Source organism: Vulpes vulpes, chromosome 13, assembly GCF_048418805.1.
Source record: "Vulpes vulpes isolate BD-2025 chromosome 13, VulVul3, whole genome shotgun sequence".
Classification (NCBI taxonomy): Eukaryota; Metazoa; Chordata; class Mammalia; order Carnivora; family Canidae; genus Vulpes; species Vulpes vulpes.
The window spans coordinates 98,211,933-98,236,137 of record NC_132792.1 but is presented as its reverse complement, the minus strand read 5'-3'; the positions used below and the strand labels follow the sequence as shown (position 1 = coordinate 98,236,137).

At 46.1% G+C, this 24,205-nt stretch overlaps 1 protein-coding gene across 3 annotated transcripts in view; it reads left to right on the top strand.

Annotated features, from left to right (window-relative positions):
• The window catches only part of KCTD1 (potassium channel tetramerization domain containing 1), a 183,375-nt gene that overhangs the window by 67,849 nt on the left and 91,321 nt on the right, over positions 1-24,205 (top strand). Inside the window, exon 1 of one of the 3 annotated variants that reach the window (XM_026006504.2) lies at positions 21,072-21,211. The exons of 1 other annotated variant lie outside the window; for it this stretch is intronic. Coding sequence is in view for 1 of the 2 variants with exons in the window: in XM_072732102.1 (XP_072588203.1) it covers positions 21,610-23,454 (1,845 nt within the window). In the remaining variant the exon portion in view is untranslated. Of the gene's footprint in view, positions 1-21,071; positions 21,212-21,472; positions 23,455-24,205 lie in introns of those variants that run through there. One more of the 3 variants, XM_072732102.1, reaches the window with a different exon arrangement.

The following is a 24,205-nucleotide window of genomic DNA, read 5'->3' as shown; positions in this document are numbered from 1 at the left end:
TTTTGTGTGCTGCTTATAAACATAAATCAGTATGTAGAATTTCACTTTCTTAACCTGTTGATACAAGGAATAAAATGAAAAATTAGGTTTATAAAAAAAAAAATCATAGGTGAAGGGGCAATAAGCCATCATCTCTGCCTTCAAGGAATCACCGGCAAACGCTCGATGGTCAATAAACACACAATTATACTACATGGTGATGAGTGCTCTGATAGATGGAGGCATGGAGTGTGGGAGAAGGGTATAAAAGAGACTCCTACTCCTACTCCTAATGAGGTTTGTGGGGGCAGTGTGGGCAGGGCTTCCAGAAAGAGTGGTGTCCAAGTAAAGGACAGCTACCTGAGAATCCAGACCCATACACAGTGTATGCTCCTGCAGGTATTCATAGGTGTTTTAAGTATTTGTAGGAAGTAAAAGCAAGCAAGCCACTCTAATAACACAGCGACTGGGATTGTGGCTGTAGCTGACCCCAGAGCCTCAATCCTTGGCTGTGTTCCAGGAGCTCCAATCATCAAAAGATAGGTGTGCTTAATGAGGCTTCGGGGGCCAGGGCGTGGGGAGTAGAGGAAGACAAGGCTCTCCCACTCCCCAGACCCAAGCTCCCTGAGAAATTGGGGAGGCCCAGCAAGGTGTGACGGGCATAGCCTGCAAGCCGTCCAAATATGTGAATAATGGTTGAGCGTCTTCCCTTTGAAGATCCTAAAGCACTTGTGCAAATAAAGACTCTCCTTTAACAAGAGGGTGAGCCCGAGGCTAAGAAAGCCATTTCCCCAAGTCACACAGACAGGGACATGCAGAAACAAAGCAGACACGCGGCTTGCCATGGGATGGGCTCGGGCCCTCCTCCACCAGGGAGAGGAAAGTTACCAAGGGTTCTGTTGGGGGGTGGGGGGGTCCCCGGAGTCGGTGGCGGGGAGCTTGGTTCCCAGGAGGGTGCTCGCAGGCCTGCGGTTCCGAGGGAGGCGGGCTCTGGCCCTGCGCTGGGCCCTTGCAAGTCCGCGCGCGCCTCCCGGGTGCCCGGCAGCCGGGCCCTGCGGTACTTTCGGTTGGTTTCTCCGGCCTTTAAAGCCACCATGGAAGTCACTGGGCCCGGCACTCAAACTTCTGACATAAATCTGACCCTGTCGCTGAGATTTCCGTGTTGGGTCCAGCTTCTTTTCTGCAACAGGACAAGATAAAAGTGATAAGACAAGGGCAGAGGAAATTGTGGGTTTATGTCTCCAGGTGGGCAAATTTCCAAATTACACTAGAGAAAATTGCCTAGGATAATTTCACAGGTTTCCTCCGCGGTTCATGGAGCAGGGTGGTTGCACCTGCAAAATTTAATTACACTTGTATTTATTTATTTATTTATTTTTCCACAGCAAAGATATCATTATAATTGGGGGTTGCTTGCCTTAGCCAAACTTGTTTCTTGCAGGGCCCAGGAGAAACAGTTTTATCCTGGGAATGAATAAATGATGACGCGAGGCTATCTGACATAATTACGCTGCAGATTTCAGGTTACTTCATTTTATCTACAGTGAAATCACGGGAAGAATAACCTACATGAAGAGTTTTGATCTTCACTATGACTGACTCACGTTTGTCTCCGTGAGTTGTGAGATGATGACATAGTTTAAGGTGAAACACAGTACCGTAAAATCCGTCTCTCTGGAGGGATTGAAGATAGGGTGTTTTGAATACTTTGATATTGATAGTTACTATAAATATCTTGCATGGACAAATTCAATTCATCTCCTCAGATATTTGAGTGCCTCTTGTGCTCAAGACTATGTAAGAGGTGCTGTGAGAAATGTAAAAAGCGAAGAAGGCCTGCCCTCCTCAAAGCTCTTGCTTTCTCGACAATGAATTTTGTAATGAAAAGAGCACAGTAAAGTACATACTAACTTGGACCCATTGTGAATGGGAGTTAATCTTCCCTAAATGATTGCAAGCAGTTCAGGACACTGCACCCACCTGAAAGGCAGTGGTGAAGCATCCCATGGTAATACCACCGAGCATTAGTTTTCAAAACCAATATTTGACATCAGCTAATTTATTTGTCAGCTTTTCTAAAAGTAGAGAGGATGGGACACCTGGTGGCTCAGTGGTTGAGCCTCTGCCTTTGGCTCAGGGCGTGAGCCCTGGGTCTTGGGATCAAGTCTCACATCAGGCTCCCAGCGGGGAGTCTGCTACTCCCTCTGCCTATGTCTCTGCCTCCCTCTCTCTGTCTCTCATGAATAAATAAGATATTTTTTAAAAAATAAAAAAATAAAAGTAGAGAGGAAAACATGTTGAAGATTCTCAGTTATTTGGTCTTCAGCTAACTGGGCAACACTGTTGAGAGCCATTGTATTATTTATTAATTATGATGGGTAAAAGACTATCAAACTATGAGCTCCAAAAAAGGAGAAAATCCTAGTGAAATGACAAACTCGATATGGCATCACTGAGAGAGTGGCTGGATCTGGGGTATCAAGTGTGGGCAGCCTCCATCACTAGATCTCAAGAAGGAGACTTTTGGTTGTTAGAAGTGGTACCAGTGGGCTACCACTGGTATTTGGCGGGCGGGGGCCACGGATTGGAGATGTCCCGCGGTGCTAGGAACAGTCTCAAACAGCAAAGTCCTGCTCTGTGTTCTTCATGACGTTCTCATACAATCCAATATGTAGATGAAAAACTTGCTTATGTTTATCTAAGAATCCAACTTGCTTTACTTATAAATACAGTCAGTCCTTTGCACAATTTTAAACACGCTAAATTTTCCCAAAATACACCTAACCATAGTCATTAAGAGAAAAGAGTGCCTTGTTTTGTGCAGAACTTTCCAAGAGTCATTCGCCATTTGGTGAATGCCCTCCTCAGCAGGACTGCTCTGGAAACACACATATCAGATCACATCTGTATTGCTCACATTCATGGTGATTCCGAAGATAGCCAGGTTCTAACCGATTCTTTATGCCTTCTAGCAGATTTATGCCCAGACATTAATGATTTGTTGTTTATATTATTTGAAAATAAATTACTTTCCCTGTATTTCCCTTATCACAAGTAAGCCGATATAATGATTTTTACAATTACACATAATATTCACCATTTTAACCGTATTTAAGTGTACAGTCCAGTATTGAGTATACTCACATTGTTGTGCACCATCATCCATCCATAGAAATCTTTTCATCTTGCACAGCTGAAACTCTGTCCCCGTTAAACAATAACTCCTCATCCCTGTTCCCCCAGCATTTGGCAGCCACTTTTCTTCTTTCTGTTTCTCTGTGACTGTTTTGGTACTCACAGAGTAATGATTCTTGAGAGTCTATGTGCAGATAGGCTATACTAGCTATAAATTGCATTACAGGACAGCAAGGAGGAATTTCCTGGTTGTTAGGAAAAAGAGGATTGAGTCTAACAGGGTTAGAACTACTGGTATCTACAAGTCAGCTAACAGTACATTTGCATGGTCTGTATCTTAGAAAATCAGCCTTTAATATAGTAACATATTTAAGATAAGATAAACTCACTCCAAACCTAAGCTCTTTTGAGGACAGCCTTAATGTTGACGTGAATTTCTCCAGTATTATTTCGACTCCTACACAAGTTTGACTCTATCTGAGGAACACAACAACCATCTTGAAATTGAATTTACTCTAGTTAACAAAAATGGAAGCTCCTCGCCTAGACTGAGGTACGCTTGATTTACTGTCTCAGGGTTCACCACCATGCTTGGCAATTCCTGAATAAATAATTGCTGCTTGGTTGATGGAAAGACATTTTAAGGAGAAGAAAACTGGAGTGCTTGGCAGCCCTACCCCAAGTGGTTCATCAGTATCATTCCATGTCTCACTTTGCAGTTCCTGCTTCTGGAAGCAACCAAGCACCTCACCTGGGTCATGACCCCACATACTGATCAGTTTTAATAGGAGCACTGTACTGTCACAATTATCCTGAGATGACATCCATTAGTCCCTCTCATAACTCTGGCCCCAATAAAATGCCATCCAAAACCAATAAAAAAAAACTTGCTATAATCCAACTCATGAAGTGGTTTATACCATGCCTGTGATTTCACTTGCCTTGAATTACCTGAGGTAATTTTTTCACACCAAGAGGAATCTCATTTGTCATTCTTTAATGGTACCATCTAAGAATAAAAATCCTACCAATAGCATGAGGTTTCAGTATTTTTCAATGGATACACAATTAAGTACCATCTACTATTTTGTACTCAGAGTAAACTCACTCAGTGTGTTAATTCGTTCTTGGCTAGTATACCAAACACTTCATGCCCCTGTTTAGAGAGGCATTATGGAACATTATGTATGGAGGTACATTTTAACAAAGCTTACATTTGCTACTCTGTGATTATTTTTAAGGAATGTCTCTTTGAAATGGGTCACGCTATGACTGCCAGTTAATATGCACAATCACCATACATGATTCCAGAATACCTATATAGAACATTAACTGTTTATCCTTGAAGTAATTGTGCCAATATGGATGTTTTAAAAGATATGCAATATGGAGTATTCTTGATTATTTCTCCTCTTTTTAAGGCTATGGAAGTTTTCCCAAAGTTTGAAGAATTGGAACTCTGTCACTCATGTAATTCCTAATCCATTCATCCGTTTGTTCAATATGTATTATAGTCACTGGTTGTGTATATGCAAGGGACCACACTGGTTCCTGTTAATGCAAAGATGAATGAGACTCAATCCCTGCCCTCTAACTAGTGAAAGAGTTGTAGATTTTTTTTTTTCATATTCAGTGATTACTTAGAAATTTACTCTTGAGCCCTTTTATTCTATAAAAGAAAGCTGAGGAATTTTAGAAGTGATGGATATTTACTAGTAGAAATGTTTTATGATGGGTAGCAATGGAAGTAAAGAATTTTGAAATTTCCTCTGGAAAAATATCCTTAGAACCATGGACATAGAGTGTCTGGGTGTCTCAGTGGTTGAGTGTTTGCCTTTGGTTCAGGTCGTGATGCCAGGGTCCTGGAATCAAGTCCTGCATTGGGCTCCCCACAGGGAGTCTGCTTCTCTCTCTGCCTATGTCTCTGTGTCTCTCATGAATAAACAAAATCTTTTAAAAATAAAGTACTCAAGTGAAAGTCCAGTGCCTTGATGAGGATGTCTGTCCTTGTTGAATTCCTTCCAATTAACTGTCCATTCTAGAAACTGTCCCTTGCAAGGCTTGTCAGATTTTTTACCCTTCCTCATCTCTGGGTTCTTCTAAGCATCTTTTTCCTCCAAATTTCTCTACACATTCTTGCAGAGTTAATATTCTCTGCACACAGCTTTTTCAGGTCACTCCCCAGCTTGAGACCTATCACACCCTACATAAACACTTCCCGAAGGATAACACAAAGGCTCTCTGCCTCCGTGGAACAACAACAAGCCCTCCCTTGTTGTTCCAAAGTGTATTTAGCTTGCTTCACCTAGAATTTAGTTGCTTTACTACCTAGTATATGAGTACAGCCTGAGGACAGCCTGATTGGTATTGTTGGACAATGGTTTTACCAATATAAGTCTTTTCTCAAGATTGTAGTCAAGGATCTTTGGTTGCAGAGAAGTTAAGCTCTTGCTGCACACAGATTGCCTATTCTTACTCACAGGCCCCTGGCTGTCCCATAACTTTGGCTCGCACTTGACTTTGGCTGACCTTGGTGCCAAATCTATACCATCTTTTAGTTAATTCACTGCTGATATCTAATTAATTCTGTTTCTCAGACAATATATTAATCTTCATTATCTGAGAATGAATAACTTTATGAGCTGTGTATCTCTCTGCCTAAAACTAAGTTCCAATCGGTGATTTCAGGTCTGAGCTAGGAGAAGGTTAAGATCAAGTTAGAGAAGGTATTTCATAACTTGAGGTGCGTTGGGAATTATCTGTTCTCTGTGAATAATCTGTGCCCCTACTTCCCCCTCAACAATTAATGTAACAGTTTGGTTGTCATTGCCATGAGAATCAAGGCAAGGTGCCTCCCCCCTTTCCCTGATTTGAGTCCCAAATGCCTTGCAAGAAAAATCTGACAGCCTGAATAGAAGAGTGTTGTCGGGGGCGGGAGAAAGGCGAGAGAGGTAGGAAGTGTTTCTTTTCCATGACATTTGAGCTGTGAGTTGTCAGGAAAGGAGAGATCTGAGTGGGTTTTTATCAGTTACAGAGTGAAGCTCTCTGCTCAAAACGCCAAGCTCATTTCTCAGAGCCTCCCTTGGGGTTCTACAACTTTTAGGTGGTAGCCAAGCATAGTGAAAAAATACAGGATTTGGGGACCTAAATACTGGGTTCAGGTGTGGACCTTGCATCTTAATACCTGGGTGAAATAATTTGGGAGCGAACTGTTTAAAGGCTCACTGTCTCAATGTTCTTATCTGTCATCTGGGGAATAATAATAGCCCTTCTTTGTCGTGAAGTTTAGATGAGATGATACAGACAAATGTGTTTCTTCATAAACTTTAATTCACCATCCAAAGGTCAGGCACATACTATTAAAGATGCCTCAACTCAGGCCTTGATAAAATGCTCCTTGTGCAAAGCAGATAGGATTAACAAGCTAATTGACTTTTTAAAATATTAAATAGCCCTCCCCCACTAACAGCTCGGTGGTTCAGTCTGTAAGTGTCTGCCTTAGGTCAGGTCTTGATCCTGGGGTCCTGGGATTGGGCTCAAAAGAAAAAGGAGACAAGATGGGAGAGAGGAGGAAAAGAAGGACGAACACTTATTTTCCCAAAGAAGATACATTTGGAATGCAACTTTAGGCTTTTCAACAGTACCAACATGAAGATCAGCGCAGCACAGGAAGTTATCAGGGCTGTGTACACCGCTTCCAGGATTCCACTTCCATTCTATAGAGTTCAATCTCAAAGTGTTTCAATGGCAGCAAATTAGTTATAAATTAACAGGCAGCAAACAGTGTTGGCCTTGATTAAGCTCTCAATGGATCATTCTAATTACTCTATTTTTTTTTTTTACTTCTATTATTCTATGGTGTAACGGTTTTAGATGCGATTATATAAATGACTGCCTTTGCACCTTTCCTACCTCCTTGTTTTTGTTTCGTGTTGAAGAAAAGAGATCATTAAAAATGCATGAGCTGGTCCATTTATACTTACCTCCTCCACTCGTTCCCCCTTGATAATTCCACTTACATTACTTTTGCTGTATTTGGGGTTTCATTTAACATCACCTTATGGGATCTGTTAATCATGTCTTATTAAACAGAGAGGAAACAGAAAATGAATTTTCAAGTGGCCAGAGAAGAAAATAATATAAAATTTTGTAACTTAAAATTCTACAAATGTTTAAGAAAGTAAGGCTTTGATCGTCTTGACTTTGATTTCATAAACAATGTTTTTCTGAAAATATATCATTTCATTGTTGGTTTTCTTCTGATGGGATCACATACAGAGACAACTGCTTTTTTGACATGGATAAGCGGGAATCACATCTTCAAAGTGGGTATCCTATTCCAATTTGCTGTGGTGGGTGTTTTATTATTTGTTTTTATTTTTAAAAATCTTTTTAGATTTTATTTATTTATTCATGAGAGACACAGAGAGAAGCAGAGGGAGAAGCAGGCTCCCTGTGGGGAGCGCAGTGCGGTACTCCATCCCAGGACCACTCAGACACGCCCCTATGGTGGGTGTTTTAAAAGGAGAAGTACTAGACCTGTGTGTCTAGAACAATAGCAGTTTCCTTCTCATTCTCACATCAGCCCTACGATGGGTCTTCCTCTAGAGCTCTAACAATTACTCTATTGTCTTACTCTTGAGAAAGCACGTTGGGGTTGCAAATAAATTCCAGGATGGTTTTCATATAATTTGTATGTAAACAATTTTCCAATATCAACATTTTGGAGTTAGTGACATATTTCTTAAAATATTGACAAATGCCTCAAGATTTCTTATCCTAACATAGAGATTAGCAAAAACCATCCAGTGCCCTGTCCTGGGAGATGTACCAAAGCTAGAGATACTGATGTTGTATGGGTGTGTCTTCTGAAAAAAGTAATTTGTGAAATAACAGGTAACTAGTATCACAGGAAGCATGATGAGTATTTGAACTCCACTGGGAGAAAGAGGGATGCAGGGGACGCTCGGGGTCATTTCCCTTCTTCCCTAGCTCCCAGAGAGCTTCCTGCAGCAGGGAAAGAAAGCTTTTCCTCTTCTCTTGTCTCAGGAAGCAGCCTTTTGTGGCACCAACCTCAAAGCTGAGGCCCAGACCAACTCGAGGACATAGGGGCCTAGATTCCTGGGTGGAAAGGAACAGATGGCTTCATCACTACTCTCCCCTCTCCCCTTCAAGATCTGGCCTCCAAAACAGAGCTTGGGGATTATTGTCTAAAGTTCTCCAAGCCATCATGGGAAATGCCAGTTGTGTGGGCTGTGACTTTGGGATGAGACCACAGAGCCTGCAGAGTCAAGCTGAACCGTCAAGTGCCAGCCTCGTGAATTCAGCACACAGGCTGCTCCAGCAGAATGTTCATGCAGACGGTCCCTGCACAAGCTCTCTCCCCAAACTGCAAATTCAGTCTTCCCAAACAGATTCATCAAGTTGGAAATCTCTATATATACCCACCCTCACCCTCTGTAGGCAGGAGCAATTTCAGAGCTGTCTTCTCAGTGAATTGTTAACCAACTCAGAGCCTGGCAGTGCACCGGGAGTGGCAAGCTTTTGTTGGTTTGTTTTAGGGACAGCCAGAAGGAGCTTGGTGGAACTGGTCTGGTGCCTCTGTAGTGCAGGTGTGGACCTGGTGGGGTAGGAAGTGCAGCCAGGGAAAACACAAGGCAGGTGCCTGGGCAGACTCGGCTGTCCTTGTGGAATCTGCCCTCCTGCTTACCCTACTCAGGCCACAGATTCAGTGCTAGGATCCTGGGACAGACCATAAAACCTTGAAAACTGGATTTTCAGGAAGAAAAATGATTAAAATTGCCAAAAGCCTGCCTTGACTTTATTGAAGAAGAAATAGTATTTAATTATAGCTATTTGATCACATTTCAAAACAGCAAGGCATTAGATTCAATTCAGTTCAACCAATGATTCTTGGTCCCTGCTATATGCTTGGCTTTGTGTTAGGCATGGGTATAGAATGAAGGGACAGAAAGACTATATCCCAGAGGCTTCAGACTCTCCTAAGATATTGCTCCCTTCAGTTAGAAATCTAAGGAATGCCTATGAAAGAAACACAGTTTTCCTAAATAAAACTTAGGATATCACAAATTCAGAGAAAAAAGTATTCAGTAATAAAATATTCTGTGGGGTGCCTGGGTGGCTCAGTGGTTGAGCATCTGCCTTTGGCTCAGGGCATGATCCCCGGGTCCTGTGGATCGAGTTCCACATCGGGCTCCCCACAGGGAGCCTGCTTTCCCCTCTGCCTCTCTCTCTCCCCGTGTCTCTCATGAATAAATAAAATCTTTTAAAAATCATAAAATAAAATACTCTTTGAATAGCAAATTCCCACAATAATAACAAAAACAGTGATGACATGTATACTTAGTACAGTTTTATTTTTGCCTTTCATCTAATGATCTCAAAGAGTTTAACAACCACTGCTGAGCTAATCCTTAGTACTAAACCTGACTCTTCCATCTCCTTTTGGGGAAAAAAAAATTGGCACTAACACTTCAACATCCCACAGGGAAGAAGTTCTGGAAGCGAAGTATGCTCACCCCCACATAAGCATCAAGCAGCAAATTAGAGACAGTTTAATTTATTCAAAAAAAGTGAGTTGAGACTCACAAGAACCAAACCAAGGCCCACAAAATGAAAGTTCCCGAATGAAGAAATGCAAGTCTCTTTCTTGCAGGTGGGCATGAAAACCTCTCTAATGCACCTTTGTGTATTCTTGTTGGGCTTTCCTTATCTCTCGGAGACCTAAGGTGCAGAGTACATTCTTGGGAAGGCTTGCTTCATTTTCAAAGAAAGAATGGCTTCCTCCTGCTTGAAAAACAGAAAGGAAGATAAAGATTCCATATCCACCACATAATATATAAAGACAACCTGATTCAACAATGATCTCCAAGCCCTTTGATGCCTCCCCTAAGAGCCATATTCAAATGAAGGGAAAGGTTATGAATGAAAGAATTCAATTGTTTGCACAAATAAAGTGAGGCTCTGCCAGAGATGGAGATGATCTGGAACAGACCTGCTCCCTAATTACACAGAAATCTGATACTTAGCACTCTTGCCTGGCTGTCTTCATCTTCAAAGGACCTGACCGATTTTAATGAATTCTTTGCCTCCTTTCCTTTCATTGACTCCCAGAATAGCTACTCTTTAAAGAAAAGTTGGTCTGACTTTTTTTTGAAGACTTGCTTCCCATTATCATATCATTCTAGGATATAGCCATAAGTATTTCTTTCCTTTTAATGATTTGTGATGTTTCCTTTGGCTTGTTTTGAGTAGGTACTGTATATTCTGCAACCTTGAAAAACTGTTCTTTAGGAACATACGCACATATGCAGGTACATCAAAGCCTCTCAGCGGAGATATTATTATAATGAAAAAATATAGGAGTATGAGCATAGGACAAAGAGTAGGGATGGCTTCATGAAAGCCTCTAAGACAGGTGACCTGGGTCCTAACAGATAAGCAGGAATGCATCAAATGCATAAGAAGGAAAGGTACCTGATGCAGAGGGGAGCCACACAGACAAAGGCCCAGGAGATGAATGGTCACTGATGGTCTAGACCTAAGGCACAATGCAGTGAGCAAGAGCCCAGGCTGGGGTAAGGGTCAAGTTAATTGGAATGAGGCTGGAAAAGTGGCTTGCTCATGATTGCATGGCTAAGAAGTGGCACAGCCATGATTTAAAGTGGGCTGTCTGGCTCTGAGTCCATGCTCAGTCTAACTTACCACCACTGCCCCTCCTTATACAAAGAATAAATGGATACAAGGATCTTGCTGACTAACGGATGGTACAGGCAAGTAAGTTTGTGGTTGTAACACATACAACAGACATCCATGTGCCAGTAACTATACTGGGCAAAGTGAATACAGATAATAATGACAATGATAATGATAATGATAATAATAAGCTCCTGTCTTTTAATGGAGCCCAAGGAGTCTGGTTAAGGAGAGAACAGCAATTATAATACATGCAACTGCTAAAACACCAGTCTGCCCAGAATGGCAGGAAGCATAGGGAAGACTGGCCCAAAAGAATCAGAGAAGGTGCCTCAGAAGACTTGAGTGGAGACTGAAAGGTTCACAATCCTGTGGTGGGTGCCATCCATATTGCACAGGATCATGATGACTGCTAGCATTTATTAAGCACTTACAGTATGCCAGGTGCTATTCTAAACTTTTCCCCTATATTAACTCATTTAATTCTCATAGCAGCACCCCCCTCATGCTATCAACAAAGACACAAGCATAAAGAGGTGAACTGTTTTGCCCAAAATTACACAACACCAATGTGGCAGAACCAGGATCTGAATCCAGGTTTCTGGCACTAGAGCCCCAGCACTCAACCACTGTGATATACTCTCTCATTATAGAGAAGGAGACCCATGAGTCTGCTGAAGTCGGGGAAGGCTTCCAAACAGAGGTAACATGTGGAATCATTCCAAAAAGTTCTCTGGGAGTTCAACCATTGAGCAAGGGGATGAAGAGAATGTTAGGCCAAGGGTGTATGGACCAAGGTATGCAGGATGAGAGACAAGCATTTTTAAGGAAGAGCAATTATTTTTTTGGCTAGATGGTAAGGTGGTTTTGGGGGGATGGTGGGCACCACTAAAGGACCTAGTCTACGTTTCTTGGTTTCAAGGAAGAGGAGCTTATACAAATAGGGCAAGTTAGAGGATCTGAAGGCATCCCATGGACATCCAAGGACAAAAAACTAATCATGGCCAGGACACACGTGAAGGCTGTTCCCTCCTCCGTGGGTGGCAGTACCCCAGCCTCAGCTTCTACTCTGTTCTCTGAGTCACAGAACAGCAAAGAAAAAACACCAAAAAAAAAAACAAAAACAAACAAAAAAAAACCAGCAAAAAAAAAAAAAAAAAAAAAAAAAGACCTGGATTAAGGTAATGCTATTGGGACTGGAGAGCACAAGCCGAATGGGACAGATGTGATCTGAACATGAGGGAGCAGTGAAGGTGACCCCTGGGCTCCTAAGTTGAGTGCACTGCAGAGACAGGAAATAAGGAAGGAGGAGCAGGTTTGGAGGGAATTATGGACTGAACTGCGTGCCCCCCAGATTCGTGTGTTGAAGGCATAACTCCCAGGGTAGTAGCTGTATATGAAAATGGGGTCTTTAAGGAGGTAGTTCGGTTAAATGAGCTCAAAAGGGTGGGGACCTGATCCAATAGGACTGGTGTCCTTATAAGAAGAGAGAGACACACACACCAGAGATCTGCATCTGTCTCTCTCTACACAATCACAGAGAAAAAGCCATGTGAGGACACAGAAAAGGCAGCTGTCCACAAGCCAGGAAGAGAGGTCTCACCAAAACTCTGACAGCACCAGAACTACGAGAAAATAAATTTCTGTTGTTTAATCCATCCAGTTTGTGGTGTTTTATTATGGTAGCCCAAGATGACCGATACAGAGGGAAATATAATTAATCCACACTTGAATTAAGATAATATATGGATTTAAAATGAATTGTGAGGGGCATCTAGGTCGCTCAGTTGGTTAAGTGTCCAACTCTTGATCTTAGCTCAGGTCTTGATCTCAGCGTTGTGAGTTCAAGCCCAGCGTTGGGCTCCACACTGGACGTGGAGCCTACTTAAAAATAAATAAATAAACAAAATAAAGCAAATCATGAGAATTTGCAGGGCGTTGTGCTTCAGGGGAAGTAGAGGGTGAGTGACGGTATGACAGAGAAGGAAGAAGAAGGGATGTTGTCCAGGTTTCAGTCTTGGATAGAGGGTGAATTCTGGTGACTTTCACAAAGCCTGAGATTTGGGAGTTGGACCTGGACTGAGAGTAAAGGCATAGTTAGGATTTCCTGGTTATAAGCAAGGAGTGTTAACTGTAGGGATAGAGAGAGACTAAAATGGAAGTGGAACCTCACTGAAAACCAAGGTGAGGATTCTTGGAGGGCTGAGTCCCCTGAGCCCCACTACAGCACTCTCAGTAGGAACGAGCTCCTCAAGCAGGACTGGGCTGATTCAATGGCTCTGCTGCCTTTTTTTCTCACTCTTGTCATAATTCCTAGAGAGAGAGACTGTTTGGTTCAAGAGTTGCAGTCCAGGCTTGTAGTTAGCCTAGGGATTGGTTGTCCAAAGAACTATCCTTGATCTAATCAGTCAGGGCTGGTGGTCATATGATGGAACACTTGGCTTGACAAATCTGTCCCTTCATCAGTAGCATGAACAATCTAGGATCCCTTAGAAAGGTCCTGGGGGCATTCCAGGCCGTGTAACTGAAACGTCTACCATGGAGGGTGGTAGGAAGATCACTATTGTGGTTTTAGGTGTACTAGGCACATTTGTAAAATCTGCACATATGATTTTAGTTCTGTTATTTTTTTTTCAACAAATACTTTACATTTTTTGCCAAAAATCTATTGATGACATATTTTGAATTATGTCATACTTTCACAGTAAACCAATGATACTGATTTTATGGAAATATGCTCAAATAGAAGGAGTGTTTTTCTTTTAGGCCCTGGAAATAGAATGAAAGGACCTGGTCTGGTAGATTGTTAAGGAAGTGTAGGTGCTCCACAGTGACCCTCATTAGCTATGTGATGTTGGGTGAGTTATTTAAGTCCTCGGGGTTTCTACTCATCTGGAAAATAGGAACAATCGTCACATATATTCCTGAGAACAACTCAAGAGTGCTCACACAAAAACCAGACCCGCAGGAAACATTCACCAAATGTTAAGAAAGAAATATGGCGCGTATATATTTTTCCAGAGTTCTATACTTTCTGAATCTTCTCCAATGAAGACTTACTGCTTTTATAATCTGAAAAAAATCATGGACCACAGCTTTGCCCTTTTTTTTTTTTTTTTAAGAGAATGAGCCAGAAAGAGAGAAAAGACAATAAAACAGATGCAATCATGGATCGAGGAGTCTGCTTTTATTTGAAGTAATGACAACTTGTGGCTCTAGGCATATCCTAATCAAAGTACAGACTGTAGGAAGAGTCCACATGAAGAATTATGAGCTCTATACTGGTATCAACTGTGTCCTGGCTCTGCAAATTTAGGTCCCAAAACAGAGTGATTAGTTCACAAGGTTTTCTGCTTTCCCGCCCCTCTTTGAGGTTTTTCTGTTTGATGGGGTGCAAAGCCTGGATTTCCAGCATCAAATTAAAGAAATAGAACAAACCCCCATCCCAGGGCTTCTTTAAATATTCAGATAAACCCATGTGCCCCCATCACTTAAATTAAGCTTTCCTAAGAAAAAGTAAGTCAATTAGTTCAAAATGTGGGTTAGTGCTTCTGGGTATTTAAAAGGGGATTTTTTTTTTTTCTTTTTTAGTTCATTTAGAAACATAGCCACGGGGCAGGTATATACCCACTCCTCAGCACGTCCTGTGAATTGCCATGATATATCTAGATACTAATTTCTGATATCTAGAGCTCCGAAATCCAGTCCTTAAACTTTCTCAAACTTGTGAAGATACTGAAATGTGAACTTCAGATTTTATTTTGCTTCCCCTTTTTATTTGATAACCTTTATCTTCACCATCATTATCCATATTCATCCAAGGGTGCTTGACATTGCTATAGAACATTGAAAAGACATGATTTTACTCTAATTGAACTTCTTCCTTCCTTCACTGAACAAATAATTATTCTCTAAACTTTGTAAACAAAAGCAGTCTCTAAGATATTATGAAATGTTTTTCTAGAGCAAACTTTGTGACAGGTACTGCAAAACTCATTTGTCCAAGTGGTCTGGATGCAATAAACCAAACTTTACCAAAATACAGAGAAAATTGGGTATTTCTGAAGAAGGTAATTTCCGGAAGTAATTTCTAGGTCATAGAACATGAACATTTTTATGTTTTTTGAGAAATTGCCTAATTGCTTTCTTATAAAAGGCTATCTTAATTAATATTAACAATTTAAAAGTATGAGAATAACATTTTCATACAATATTTCGGTATAAAATGGGTTTTTATTTTTTGTTGTTTGTTTTGCTTTGTGTTTACTGAATAGGCTACTTTTTAAAACTGTACCAAGTAGTTTAAGGAATGTTTTATGTGCCAAAACAACTGTAAATAGCTCCTCCATTATTTATTATATATGTACTTGTGACATGACATTAGCACATATCTTTACTTCTTTTTCCACCTTAATTAGTATTTCAGTGGCAGAGAAATACATTTTATTAATAAGAGGACTAACATCCACTTCACCCACTTATCCTTTAAAGAGATGTGACTAGAAGAGAAAGAAACATATCATTGATTTTATGTTTAATTTTGATAGCCGTTACATTTGAGGTTTTTTAGTAACCAAGTGGTTTCATTATCAAATTATTATAACAAAGAGCACACTTTGTAGTTCCACAAAAACCACAATTTACTTATGGAAAACTACATTCCCCTCATACATTAACTTGTTTTAAAAACAGCCCAGGGACCAGTAGGTGATTATTAGGTAGAATAGTTACTGGGTGGCAATTAGAAACTTAAGAATTCTACTCCTGTCAATCACCGTGTTAAGTTCACTCTGACCTGTTTTTTGACAAAGTACCAAAGATAAAAATAGGTAATACCCTCCTTGTCCCCAGGAGATTTATGCAGAACAGCCCAGGATTTCAATAGAAAACACCTCACGCTGGTCTGGTCCGGTTTGTGAACATTCCTTCAATCTCTAATATTCTTGATTGTCATTTTTTCTAAGACACAGATGGGTCCCTACTTCGAAGAGCCCAGGAAAATAATACTAGTGTTTTAGGTACCAAGTGACAAAGACGACAGTTTCCTAGGGCATCTCTGCTCTGCTCACAATCCAAGTTTAGGACTCCACTTAGTACAATCCTGGCTTTGCAAAATTTGATTCCCAAATCAAATGACACACAGAAGTATTTTAATGGTAGGTAAATGCTCCCTTAAAGACTTTTCTTCTTCAATTCTTTGGTTCCTAGAAGGCTGTATGTGGTCAGGTGGCTAAAGTGTGGACTATGAAGCCAAACTTTCCTGCCCTACCAAGGTCTGGGAGACCCTGGGAAAGTGGCTTAATCTTTGTGAGCCCTTCTGGCCCTGCTTTTCTTTTTAATAATCAAACCTGGCAAATAGAGCCTTAATACATAAGAGCTAACAGCTGAATGTTTACTACTGTTCCAGACACTGTATTATGTGCCTTACTCATATTAACTCATTTAATTCTTGAAATAATCCTATGAGGTAAGGGTTATTAGCTATCATTCAGAAAATAAAATAATGAGAGAACCAACACATCTTAAAAAGGCAACTAGATGGGGCACCTGGTTGGCACAGTGGGTAGAGCATGTGACACTGGTCTTGGGATGACCTTGGTAGGGCAGGAAAGTTTGGCTTCATAGTCCACACCTTAGCCACCTGACCACATACAGTGGGGTTACACGTAGAGATTACTTCAACAGATAAGATCTTCAAGAAATAATTAAAAAATTAAAAAGGTGACTGGTACATGGTAACCCATGTAGCCTTGTTTCAAAGATAAAGTTTTAAGCAGTCTGCTACATTTCCTTTTGTTGAGGGCAGCTCTCTCCCACACACAAATATTTGTATGCGTACTGAGTATCTATCAGGCGCCAACCACTCTGCTAAAATATGCTAAGGAATTGTATTGAAAATGGACCAGAGATGCAGCAATAAATAAGACCTAGTTTTGCTCTTCTGGAGTTATTATTGTTTTCTTCCACTTTACAGAGTTAGAGTACATGGGTTCTATTTTTCATCTGAGTTCAAAACCTATTACTCAAGATGATCTTCACATGAATTCAACAGAATTTAACAGTGAAACTTTGAAACAAAGATAGATCAGAATAGCTTCAATTTGAATTACAATTTAACCTCCACAGTAGTTTACGAATCTTTTAGTAATCAAATCAAGAAAGCAGGACTTGAATGTGATAAACCCTATGCTTTTTCTGGTCTCTGCCCCCAAGAACCCACAAAATTTCTTGAATTTATCAATTTGAATCCTCCCCAAACCACCTAGTTTATTTTTTTATAAATTTATTTTTTTATTGGTGTTCAATTTGCCAACATATAGAATAACACCCAGTGCTCATCCCATCAAGTGCCCCCCTCAGTGCCCAGTCACACCCCCGCCCCCACCCCCCACCCACCTCCCCTTCCACCACCCCTAGTTAGGTTCCCAGAGTTAGGAGTCTCTCATGTTCTATCTCCCTTTCTGATATTTCCCACCTAGTGTATTATACTGATACCTCCATTCCTCCATCCTTCAATCTACTTCTGCCATAACTTCCTACAGTATGTTCTCCCAGAGAGGCAATTATGGCAGGGAAATAGTAAACCAAAGCAGTCTTTACGTGTATTTTATTTGCAAACAATAATGCCGCCTTACAGTTGCTTTTTGTCCTGATTTTTCACTGTAGAAATTCAGATCCATGATATTTTAAGTTTTTTACCAAGAAGTTTCTCGCTAAATATAAATCTAACTAATCTGTTCATTCATTCATTTAATGTAAATGACTGGAGTGCTCATCATCGCCCAGGCTCCAGCTTCAACTACAGAGGTATATTGGTGTAGCAGAAGAAAAAGGCAGATAAAAAGCAACTACATCAATGATATAACAGATGATGCTCAATAGATTGGAAGCAAAAAGGAAGAAGAGCTGAATGTGTGTCTATACGGTATAACCTCTCATAAAGTATGAACATGGAGTGGGAGTAGGTGGGTTGTAAAATGAGGGGTAAACATTTGGAGTTTTTCCTTTCAAAATAACCATGTCACTACTTTCAAGTCATCTAAGAAATAGAGCAGCACAAATATATAGACGGTACTTTTTAATGATTATGAAAGCGATTAGAAAATGTGGACCATATTGTTGAACATATAAACATCTCAGCACAGCTTTTATAGTAATGAGTTGTGACAGTTAAATAATTGTAATAAATGGTTCATGCAGCACCAGAATGACTTAATATAAAGAAGCTATGCATTCTGCACAAGAAATAAAGAAATCATCCTTACAAAGGAGCCATCAGTTATGAGTGGTGGGGGAGTTCAGTGGATTTTATGATGGGGCGGAATCAAAGTGGAGGGATCCCAGCTGGGCTGATAGAAGACAATCATTACTGCCTCTTTGCGGAAATAAGAAGAAACCTTTTTGATCCTCTCAGTTTGGTATTGAGTTATGGTACCACAGGATGTTTTTAAGGAATCACTTACCAAACCTGGAGTTGAACTCCTTTATGAACTCAACTGTAATTTTGTGTTACTGGGTTTTTAAAGTCAAGCAACTTATTTATGTTTGGTGGTGGTGGGAAGGGCTTTTCTGGGTGTTCTTCTCGATGAACACTGTAGGTTCTAACCTGAAGAGGTCTTTTCCAGTATTTGATGAAGAATCATTAAATGTGCAAAGAATTTTGGTAGCTTCTCAGGAGCTGGTGCCACAAAGCAGGTTCATGGTTGCCAGAAAATCAGGCCAAGGCATACTTTCCAAGGTGCGTTTTTCCATCTAATGTCTGCGAGGGTCCTGCCCGTTGTTTGCAAACTGTCCAGGCAGCAGCATCTGAAACTGTTGTTTTGCTACATCCGTTAAAAATTTATCTGCACTTGGGGTTGTGGGGTTTTTTTTTGTTTGGTTTGTTTATTTTTATTTTATTTATTTATTTATTTTTGGTTCAGCTGTTGCCCATCACCCCCCTCTCCCCTTTGGCTTTTGCCGGTAGGGACCTGCCCTGAGGGGTATTTTGTCCTGGGAGCACAAAACTATTTTCTTTTCTGGAAATAAGTTGACGTCAACTGGGAGCTGTTTTTGGTTGCTTTGTTTCCCGGAGCGTCCAACCCAGCACACCGCCTCCGGCAAATTGCAAGCAATTCAAAGCAGCTCGCCCAGCAGGGAGGGGAGCTAGAGGGAGGGGGGTCGCCTGCCTTAGTGGGGAGACCTGGGGAGCCGCTCTGCTCCGAGGCTCGAGCGTGGGCCGGGGTCCCCAGGCCGCTCCGGGAGCGCAGCCCCTCAGTGCACTGCGCTCGCGGTGAGGCCCACCGGAGAGCAGCCCCTGGTAGGTAACCTGCTGGGCGCCCACCTGAGTGTTCAGCGCTGCTGGAAGTCCCTGCCCGAGTGTTCGGGAAAACCCGGGAGCATCCCGGGACAAGGGACCAGCCCTCCGGAAGTAGCCCCGTGCGACTGGAGTGTGCACGGGTTCTCCGGGGCAACTAACTTAGTGCCTATTGCCCTGAGCTCCAGGAAACCAACGCCTTCCCACGTATTTCTGGGGGCACTGTGCATTTGGGACAAAGCCCGCAGCACCTTGGGGATGATTCCCCAGGAGTGCAACCACCGAATTCCTCACCTCCCCGGACGGTTCTCCGCGGACAGTAGGGCAGATGAGAGCGTGTGCCGCGTGCGTGCGTGTGTGCCCGCGCCGAGGAGCGGGGGCTCGGGGGCCGGAAGGCACCGACTTGCTCCGACTTGTTCACACCTGGCGCCGTTTCCCCAACTCTCTGCGGCGTCCAGGGCCGAGGAACCACGCGTAGGGCGAGCACTGATTGTTGGAGAAGACATCATCAGCTCCCACTTAGACGCCCACAGGGCCCACAGACGTAGTCTACCCTCCCCCCCCTTACCGTTTCTTTCTTTTTTTTTTTTTTTTTAAATTACGAATTGACGGACGGGCTTCTATTGATGCGTAAAGTTATAAAACTGCCCTGAAAGCAAAACGGGGGGATCCGGGAGGCCGGGGGTGGGGGGTGGGGGGGCAACTGACAACACTTCTATAGCCGAAGTGCCTACAATTAGGACTCGGGGGCAAATCCGAGGACGCCCCCAGGAGAGGCTGAGGCGGTCTCATTGCAGGGTCGGCGCGCCCGGGGGTCGCGCTGCTGGGACTCGGCTCCGTCGGCTCCCCTAGCCCCTGGGACTCGCAGCTGGCGGGAGCGCCAGGGGACACTGAGGCTGCCCGAGGAGGATCAGATTAGGATGCAGTCCGAGCTCCGGAGGTGGCCGGGGCTGTGCCGCCAAAGAAAACAGCCGAGGTCTGGGGCGGCTCCGGGGGCGCTGCCCGTGGGCCGGGAGAGCGCGGGAGGCGGCGACGCGAGGACGTGCCCGGAGTCTGGGCGCGCCGGGGGCGGGCGCTCGGCTGGAAGTGGGACAGTGTCTCCTATGGGAAAGCGGGACCCGGCGAGCTCTTTGGCCGCCTTTCCAGTTTCGGAGGTATCCGCCCCCGTGCGCCGGAGGCAGCGCAGCCCGGAGGGCGAAAGAATGGCGGTTGGCAAACTTGGAACGGGAGCGCGCTCGGGATCCGAACTGCCGGAATTGCGGCGGGGGCGGGGGCGCGGGCGCGGGCGGGGGCGGCCGAGACCAAGTTCACTTTTTCCGCCCACCCGCCCACGGGCCTTAGGGACGGGCGCTGCGCTGGCTCCAGCCAGGTGGAGCGCCTCGCCAGAGGGAGCCGTGTCCGTGCGCTCCGGGGCAGGCGGGGCGGCGGCCCGCGCGGGTGGGGAGGGGTCCCCGCGGTCCCCGGGGCCCCCAGCGCCTCTCCCCGTGTCTGCCCTCCCACCGCCCCTCCCAGTCCTTGCTCTCTCGCTCCTTCCCCAGGCTGGCGGGACCGGCGCGGACTTGCCCTAGACCTACGGGGAGCGCCCCAGGTCTTTAATGACAGCTTAAAAGAGGCTGTTGGAAAAGTCGAAAGGGATGAGGCTGACGTGGGGCGTGTTTCGCTCCCCTGCAAGAGTCGGAAAGGGAGCTGGGAGCCGTGCGGCTGGCCCCAGGCCCCCGCGCCTCGCCGCCAGCAAGTAGGTGGGGGAGCCGCCGCCGCCAGCCCCATCCCGCTCCCAAGCCTCGCCCGCTGCGCCCTGGCCGCGGGCGCAGAGAGGGTGCGGGGCCTCGCCGTGCCTCCTCCACCCTGCTCATTAACCTGCCGGCTCCGCTCCGCTCTGGGCGGCCCCAGACACGGGCTTCCCGGAGGAGCACCCGCGGCCCGCCCGGCACTGCCGCCTCCCCGAACCCCCGGCTCCGGGGGGCAATGCGGGGGCGGCGGAGGGGGCACTGCTCCTCGGGCATTACTTAGAGACGCGAGACCGCCCCGCCCTCCCGCCGGCCCTCCCTCTCTCCCGCCCGGGCCCGCGCGCCACTCCGCCAGAGGGTAAGTTGGGAGTGTTTCACCCCCACCGACAGCTCTCCCTCCCCTTTCTTCTTCTTCTTCTTCTTCTCTCTCTCTCTCTCTTTTTTTTTTTTTTACCTCCCTCCCCCCCTTCAAAGTTTTCTTAGGAGTGGGGAGAGGGGTGAGGCAGGAAGAGGGTCCAGCCAGCCCCCGTCCTTGCCCTCTCCCGGTCTAACTCACCCCCGCCTCCCTGCCCCTCCATCCCCTGCGCGCCGCGGCCCCTCCGGAGCAGCGCTCCGAACTGACAATTGGAGCGCGGCTCCTTTAAGAGCCCGGCTTTGCCTCCCGGTAGCTGAAGGTCATTAAACACAAAAGCTCTCAGCGCTGCGGTCCAATATAGCGCATGCGCCCTGCCCGAGGACTGGCAGAGAGACGGCAATATGGCGAGAATGCCTGGCAGCGGGGACTGTAACACCAGCGCGGGCGGCAGCGCCGGCGCCGCCGCCGCCGCCGCCGCCGCCGCCGCCGAGAACAATGGGGAGCGGGGCGAGGGCGAGCGCGGTGCGGGGGGCCGGGGCCGCGGCCGCCGCCACGGCCGCCCGCACTACTGCAGCGCGGGCGAGGAGGAGGAGGAGGAAGAGGAGGAGGACGACGAGATCCAGGAGGTGCAGATAACGGGGGACGAGGAGGAGGAGGACGGCGGTGGGGGGCTGGAGGAGGACGAGGAGGAGGACGAGGAGGAGGACGAGGAGGAGGAGATGGGGCTGGACTGGGACGAGCCCCTGGAGCCCGAGGACTCGGCCGGGGAGGAGCTGGAGCCCGAGCCGGTCCATATGATCAATATGGACCAGAGCGCCGCGCTCGAGCCCGAGGCGCCGCCGCGACTGCTGGCGCCCCGGGCCCGCGGCGGGCCGGCCGGGGACAGCGCCGAGCTGGACCCCGACGTGCTGCAGCGCCCCGAGCGGGCCCGGCTGAGCGAGAACACCCGGCTGGCCACCCGCTACGCCGTGCGCATCTTCCGGGAGTACCTGAGCGAGAAGGCGCAGAGCCCGGACTTCGAGACCATGGACAAGGGGGCGCTGTGCCGCGTGCTGCGCTCCTTCTACGCCGAGGCGCGCTCCAAGAGCGGCCAGCTCTACAGCAAGTCGTCGCTCATCAGCATCCGCAGCTCCCTCAACCGCTACCTCAACGAGCCCCCGTACTGCCGCACGCTCGACCTCACCAAGGACCCCGAGCTGCGCAGCGCCAACCTGACGCTGGCCGCGGTCATCCGCAAGCTCGAGGAGCAGGGCGCGGGGCCCGTGGTGCAGAAGCAAGCCATCACGCGCGCCGACCTGCGCAAGCTCTACACCTCCAGCGTCTTCAGCACCAACACGCCCTTCGGGCTCCTCAACAAGGTCTGGTTCGAGACGTGCATGTACTTCTGCACGCGCGGCCGCGAGAACCAGCGCGAGCTGGAGGAGGACTCCTTCGGGCTGGCCATGGACGAGGACGGCCGCAAGTTCGTCTACTTTAAGTCCCTCGGGCCTTACCACAAGTCGCGCTCGTCGTCGTGGAGCAAGAAGCGCGCCGAGAGCAGCGACGAGGAGAACCTGCCCCGCATGTACGAGACGGGCACCGAGTTCTGCCCCTACGCCAGCTTCGTCAAGTACCTGTCCAAGCGGAACCCCCTCTGCAAGGCGTTCTTCCAGCGGCCCCGGGACCACTGCAGCGAGGGCGATGTGACCTGGTACGAGAACAAAGCCATCGGCAAGAACTTGCTGGGCACCAGGATGCAGATGCTCTCCAAGGCGGCCAAGCTCTCCAAGACCTACACCAACCACTGCATCGGCGCCGTCTCCATCGCCACGCTCAACAGCATCGCGGGCATCGGCACCAAACTGGGCTCGCCCGCCCCGCAGGGCTGCTACGCCGAGGCCCTGAACGGGGCGGCTCGCCACCACTCCCACCACCACCACCCCCCCACCCATCCCTCCCACCACCACCGCCCCCAGCCGCCCTCGCTGGGGAACACCTATATCCTCCCCAAAGACAGCCAGGTCGGGCCCGACGTGAAATCCGAGGCCGCGCCCAAGCGCGCACTGTACGAGTCCGTGTTCGGGTCGGGGGATATCTGCGGCCCCTCTTCCCCCAAAAGACTCTGTATCCGCCCCTCGGAGCCTGTGGATGCGGTGGTGGTGGTTTCCGTGAAACACGACCCCCTGCCTCTTCTTCCAGAAGCCAATGGGCACAGAAGCACCAATTCTCCCACAGTAGTTTCACCTGCTATTGTTTCCCCCACCCAGGTAACCAAACCAAACTCTATGCATGAAATGTTTCTCTGGTACCATTTCGGGGGACTAACTCGTGTGCTAATGCAGCTCTGGGGTGGGGGCGGGGAGTTGCTTTGAAAAGTACTAAATATACCGAATCAGATTTGATCTCACCCTTAGAAGCTTAACTTTCTCGGTGCTTTTCAGGAAAGTTTACATCTAACCTTAAAAGATGTGAGAAGGCACGCTCCCTAAATCCCTGCAGCGCAGCGCAGTAAGGCTAAAACTTCAAAGTTCGCAGAACAAAAGGGATGGCGGCAGCCCGGACTCTCCATTGAACGCTCGAGTTTGCTGAGGCAGGGAGCAGGAATACCGTGCATTTAAAGGAAGCAGTTACTTAAAAATTTATCTGCATAAAGTAACCATTACAATATTCTCTTGCACATTCACCCTAACTTAGGAAGATTTAAAACAAAAACAATTCGGTACTGAAAAAGAAAACACCCCAAGCCCGCTTCCTGTTTCAAACAAACATTGGTGGAGAGTGGAGTGGAGAGAGATGGGCAGTCCAATGCCAGTTTAGACTGTAACAGGTAGCTGAACGTAAAGTGATGTGCCGGGTGCAGTCCCCATAAACCGAAGTCACCTCTTGTTAAGAGATGGAAGGGGTCTCTGCACTACCAGCCAGGCAGCTCTGTGCCCTGTGGTGCCCAGCACTGTGGCCACCAAACATTGCTGCCTTTCCCCAGCCCCATGAGGCTCACCATCTAGGGGACAGATAAGA